The sequence below is a fragment of the Miniopterus natalensis genome, chromosome 19 (assembly GCF_054644295.1).
Source record: "Miniopterus natalensis isolate mMinNat1 chromosome 19, mMinNat1.hap1, whole genome shotgun sequence".
NCBI lineage: Eukaryota > Metazoa > Chordata > Mammalia > Chiroptera > Miniopteridae > Miniopterus > Miniopterus natalensis.
The window spans coordinates 12,025,773-12,031,824 of NC_142099.1; the positions used below are offsets into that span (position 1 = coordinate 12,025,773).

General features: G+C 54.4%; 1 protein-coding gene across 1 annotated transcript; it reads right to left on the minus strand.

Annotated features, from left to right (window-relative positions):
* Positions 1 to 226: 226 nt before the first annotated feature.
* Positions 227 to 5,707, minus strand: ECM1 (extracellular matrix protein 1). The gene is made up of 11 exons (XM_087828230.1): positions 5,629 to 5,707; positions 4,332 to 4,373; positions 4,141 to 4,251; positions 3,937 to 4,014; positions 3,735 to 3,827; positions 3,378 to 3,434; positions 2,804 to 3,102; positions 2,174 to 2,548; positions 1,461 to 1,681; positions 1,209 to 1,296; positions 227 to 799 (listed from the first exon to the last, which is right to left on the minus strand). Exons 1-11 carry the CDS (start codon positions 5,696 to 5,698, stop codon positions 569 to 571), a joined length of 1,665 nt encoding a protein of 554 aa, XP_087684356.1. The 5' UTR covers positions 5,699 to 5,707; the 3' UTR covers positions 227 to 568.
* Between the last annotated feature and the right edge of the window lie 345 nt (positions 5,708 to 6,052).

Below are 6,052 nucleotides of genomic sequence, written 5' to 3' on the forward strand. Positions count from 1 at the left end.
ACAGGCAGTCTGGCAGCTCTGTACCACACCTGCTAGGTTCTTGGAATGCGAGTGGTCTGGCAGAGGAACTAGCACACTGGACATTGATGGTTCAATAGATGGATCTTGAATGAATCAACAGATGGATTCCAAAGATCAAAAGTGAAGATTAAAAAGTGTCAGGCAGGGCCGTGGTATTTGAGGGGCTCACCAAGAACATGAACCATATCTTTTTCACTTCTGAATCTTGATAGCTAGTTAACAAGGTGACAATCCTTTTAAAATATGTGAATAAGTTCAAGATACACACAAGATACATACAAGAATTCACAAATAGTGAAGTTAAGCCATTTATTTATGGTTCTGTCACAGCCTGTGGAACGACTTCTGCTCAGTCAGTGAGGGTAGGGCAGTGGGCCTCAGGGGTCAGTCACTGAAGAAAATCCCAGCAGGCAGGCTTAGGAGGGTGTGTTTGTATGTGAGACAATGAGGACACCAAATCCCAGACGTGTTTACTGTAATGTGTATTCGAGGAGGGTGGGGTGGGGTGGGGTTCCCCCAATCTGATCCTCCAAGGCTCTGGGGTGACTCACTTTTCCTTGCGCTCAGGGGTGGGGCTGGTATTTGTTCCCTGAGTTGGGTCGTGCTTCTCCTGGCCCTTGGCATCCCCTGAGTCCCCAGCCACTAGGGCCACATCCCTCAGATAATTAATGTTGAAGCAGCTAGTCTGTTCATCCCCAGGTCTTAGTTTACAGCAGAAGGCAGGGTCTCGCCAGAAGTTACGTTGGGGACCACACAGGTCACTGATGAAGGCTGATTTCTGATGAATGAGAGAAAGCAAGCAGAGATGGCGAGGGAGGGGCTTGTAAGAGGTCAGGCATGGGCACTTGGGTACCCAAAGTCCCCCTTCCCTCAGCTTCTACTGCTCTCTTCCTGGATCCCTTCCTGGGTCCCAGAGAGAATGCAAAGCTGCCTTACACAGCTAGACTTCCTGTGGTGGACAGATGTGCACATCTGGAAAGACCGAAGCTTAATAGGAACATAGCAGTGGGGAGCAGGTCAAGACAGGAATGAGGACTTCTGGAACTAAGAAAAAAATTTCTCTCCCCAGTCCTCATTATTTCTGTGGGCTGTTTTGAGGTACTAAAAGTAGGGGTAGCCTCCAGGTCTAGCCATCTCCCCTCCTCTGCATTCCCTTGGAGACTGTGACTCCCTGCACCCATACTCACCTCCTCCTCAGCACAGCAGGCCTGCTCTGGAAGTGGCAGGTCACAGCAGCGGCTAGTAACGTTTCGGATTAGCCCAGGAATCTGTTTACTATGGTAGGAAAGGGACAGGGGTCAGGGTCTTCAGGAACCCCCAGGCAATAAAAATGGTGCTTGGAGACCATGGTATTGCTCTTGTCAAGAGTGCCCCAGAGGGTGCCCCAAAGGGAGATTTCGGGAAGGGAAGAGAGTTGGGAAGAACTGTACAAGACTTACTGCTTGGTGACAACTCTTTGGTTTCCACAGAGATAGTTCATGAGGTTGGGAGTGATTCGGCTGAGGTCAACGGTCAAGAGATCTCGGTCATAGTTGGGGTAGGGAGCCCTATTGGCAAAGCATTCATCGCGCTCAGGGCTAGCAGGGTAGTGGCAACATGAGTGGTGGTGGGTCTTTATAGCCAGTTCTCGATCACAGTATCCATCAAGAGAATCCTCCCACTGTGAGCCAGAAAGAGGGAAGTCAAAAGCCTGGACACTTGGCCCCTTCTCTCCTCACACTCCACTTCCCTGGCTGCCCCACGCCCACTCCCAACCCCAGGTGCCGAAAGGGAAGGGCAAAGAACTGGAGGGCAAGGAGGTAGCTGTGAATGTGTGGGGTTGGGGAGGGGGAGGGGGAGGTTCAGAGCTGGCCACGGAAGATGAGCTGGAACAGTAGATGGAGGGGGTCGGGTGAAGCCAGAGCTGGATGGACGGATGGCAGACAGGCACACATGTGGGATCGTGGGTGGACGAGGCCGGGAGTGCAAGGTGAAGGCTCAAGATGAACAGACTCAGATGATGAACACAATGGATGGACGGACATTCACAAGCAGACGGACGGGTAAACGTGTTCACATGGGGAGGTACGTGGAGGAACGGACCAGCAGGCTCAGAGGTCAGACATGGGCAGGCAGCAGACTGGCTCTCCAGCGGGGCGGGATGCCCACTTACAGCCTTCCATGCACAGGTGTGGTTGTTCCCCTGCCGGCAGCAGCGCTGCAGCTCCCCCTCCAGCCGGGTCAGAGTCTGCAGCTGCCTATGGACGTGGTCAGTCGGTGGGAGGTTGCGTGGCACAGAGCGGAAGCGTCTTTGGAAGCAGATGTTCTTGAGATTGTCCAGTGTCGGTTCCCCAGGGGGAAACGGCAGCTCGGTGCTCAACAATATAGGAGGCTGGTGGCTGGGGCAGGGCTGGAGCATGTAGTGTGGCTGGGGAGCTTCCTTCTGGAAGCAGGAGAATCGAGCCTCCCCCTGCTGTTTGCAGCACCAGTGGGCTCGGGTCTTGACCGAGAACTCGGCCTCACAGAATTCGGTCATTGCGTTCTCCCACTAGAGAAGAGGGCTGGGTCAGCCTAGTAACCAACTGTCCACATTCCTGTCTTCCTCCCAGGCTCCAGAAAGGCCACTGGGCCGTTAGATGGGGAAGAAGCAGAACCGTCCCTGCTCTCCTGGCATACCAAGATAGGACCGACGAAAGGGGCCTAAGGTTCCCGTATACCCAGGCCTAGGCCTCTAGTCCTTAAAACACACACATACTGTCTGGGGTTTAAAGGACACCCCCAGGACCAAGAGCCCAACCCTTACCACAAGTTTTGTACATTCCATGCGCTTTGCGTAGCTGTGACAGCGGCAGCAGCGGGAATATCCCGTCTCCAGGATATTGAGGGTCTCACCCTGGCGACTAAGGTGGGAGTGGCCAGACTGTGGCAGGTTCCAAGGGCCATACACCACATGCTGACGAGTAGGCAGGCAGATCTGGTCCAGATTGTCTGGAGAAGGCCGCCCAGGAGGGAAGCCATCCAGCCGGTGGCCCCAGCCCCCTTGGGGTCGGCCCCGTTGGCAGTGTTGGGCTGAACCCTGCTGCGTGCTGGGAGCTGGCTTTTCTAGAGGGGGGGGAAGCAGAGTGGGCAGGTGGATCACGTGGAGGGACAGAGAAAAGCTGGATGAGTTGGGAGGGTGAGAGAAAGGATTGGGAGGAGATGGGGAAAGAGGAAGAAATGAATTTGTGGCTCTTACCTTCGGATTGAGTAGCTGAAAGGAAAAGAGAATCGAGGCATGAAAGGTATCACCGCTATAGTCCACCTAAAGCAGGCCTGCCCCCCTCCGCAGGGTCCTGACACTAAAGCAGGGGGATTTACAGATGAGAGTTGTCACTCACCCTCTCTCTGCTTAGATGGCTTGGTCACTTCCTCCTGTGATGGGATAGGTGGGTCTACTGGGGTAGAAGAAGACACGTAAGCAAAAATCACGTTGGGATGGCTCTCTCTAAAAGAGGGGGTCCTGGCCAGTTCCCACTCATAGAAAGGAACTCAATAAAGAAGCAGGTGAAAATAAATGCTATTTTTATGCCAGTTAATCTCATAAGTTTGTAAATTAGGTATTATTTCCCCAATTTTACAGATGAAGAAACTAAGGCTTGGAGAGGTGACTTCCCCAAGTTTACACAGCTAGTAAGTGGCAGAGCCCCCAAAGCCAAGGGCAGGCTGGAAGGTAAAGAGAAGAGGGAGTCACTTACCTTCCTTCTGTTCAATAGGGGTCTGGGGGGGGGACAGCTCTTCTTGGAGACTGACATCCTTCTGAGGGACAGGGGACTCCATTGCAGGGTTCCCTGAGAGAGAGAGAGGGGTCCCGAGGGTAAGGACACAAAGGAGCAAGGATCCAACTGATGCCAACAAGACTACAGTAGGCTGGAGGCAAGGGAACGGGAGAGCACTCACCTCTTTTTATAAGGAGTTGGGGAGAGAACAGCTCCTCCTCTAGAGCAAAGATGCCTTCCTGAGAGGAACGGGGCTGCACTACAGAAGGGGGAGTGTGTGAGTAGCCAGGCCAGGAGAGGGGGCAGGGACTTCTTTCCCCTCCCCACCTGAAGACGGGGGAAGGAAGCCAGACTAGGAACCTGGAGGGGGAAAGGGTGGACTTACCTTCACTCTGTCCCTCAAAGTGATAGCCATGCTGAGAGATGTCAGGGTGATCAGGGTGATCCACGGGGTGAGCTGGGGTGTGGGGTGGGGAAGGGGGTGCTGCATAGCCAACTAGAGGCAAGATGGGAGACAGTCAGAGCCTACAGTTCCTACTTGACCCCCAATCCCATGCCACTTCCCCAAACTCTTACCTTCTTGTAGGTACTCTGGCCCCAGCACCCTCGGCCTCAAGCCTGGAGTGAGGAAGGGTGAGTCAGGGGTGGTTTCAAGAGGCCTTTCCTGGCCCTGAGCACAGGGTGAGGAGGCAGCAGAGGTCAAAAGTGTAGGAAAGAAGGCCAAGACACCAGAAGCCTCTCCGTATTGCTCCTGTCTCATGTCCCCTAGTCCATCCCCCAAACACACCTAGACATGAATCACTGGGTTCTAAGAAAGCCTCTGATATTCTGACAGCCTCACCTCTACCAGATTCAAAGCCTTGGGTCTCCCAAGTCTGGGCCTCAAGGGAATATGACATATGGGGCTGGGGAGGAAGACCCTAATCTCTTGTCAGTGTCACTCCCTCAGGACTTCTGGGCTCTCCCCACAGCCTCTCTGTTGCAATGCTTCCCTAGCTTTCAGAGGAAAAGTTCGGAACCTTGAACTGATTGGAGCCTCACCTGTCCGTTTCCTCCACCTACCCTCCTATTCCAAGCCCTTTAAACATCTTTGGGCCTGATAGCGAGCCTACCCAGAAACTTAAGTGCTTCCTTCCCCCTTGGCTAGTCCCAGATTCTCCTTAGTTTAGGTCTCAATTTAGGACTGGGGAACTGCAGTGACTCAGGACTGAGGCAAATCAGCCCTCAGCCACAGGGAAAAGAATCCCTGGTAGCTGACCTGCAGTCCCAAAGACTAGGACCTAGGAGGATCAGGGAGATGGGGCCTTACAGACACAGACTAGATGCTCTCAGCAGCTCCCCTCAGTAGCGTTTTATTCAGCATCCAAGCAGATAAAGTGTGTGCGCTAGAGGGTGGCTGTGTCCAGTCCCCTGGGGATGGATACCCTTGCCACTCCTCCCTTAACCGGGCAGGGATTCAGTCAAGACTCTAGGTCAGCAAACGGGTTTTGAGCAGCCTGGGGCCCCTTCTTCCGCTCTCCCCTGCCTAATAGGTCCCATATACACCTCCCCCAGGCAGAGGCCCTTCACTCAGGGACTCCACCTCCCCACCCCCGCCCCAGTTGTCCTTTGACTCCAAGCTTGTGTTTCTTGGCAGCAATCGCTAGGAACAATCTTTAGCAGCAACAATCTCTAGCAGCTTCCTTCTGTGCCCCTGACCCTCCTCCCTGGTTAAAGGCTTCAGTGCCCAGGCCCACCTTGGGCCTACTCAAAAGCAGGAGCCAAGTGGAGAATGAACCTGATGGTGATGAGCCACCTAGGATGGCTGGACTCAGGCCCCGCGCCCACGCTGGCCAGGGCGCCTTCCCAAGTGCTGCCTCCAGCCCCAACTCACCTCCCTCAGAGGCTATGGAAGCAACAGCCAAACAGGCCAAGACCAAGACTGCTCTGGACTTGGTCCCCATCCTGGGGCAAAAACTGGTCAGTGGCCACCCAGGAGGTGGGTCCTCGGGCAGGGCTGGGTTGGAAGGGCTGGGCTGCGGGGAGCTGCTTCTCTGGTGGCTGCTACAGCTGTAGTGAGCTTCGGGCCGGCTGCCTTCCTTTTATATGGCTGTGCGGGAACAGCTCCCGCCCTCCTCGGCTTCCTGCGTGACTCAGTCCTCACTGCTTCCCCGTGGCAGCCACTCCTCCCAAACTCACCCTGAGGCATCCTGAAAGGATTGAGAAGAATGGGGGCAATGAGAGGAGAGCATTTTTATGGCCCCGAGAGAAACCGATCTGAGAATCCTGAAGCAAGAGATGTTTGAGGGCTTGTTCTG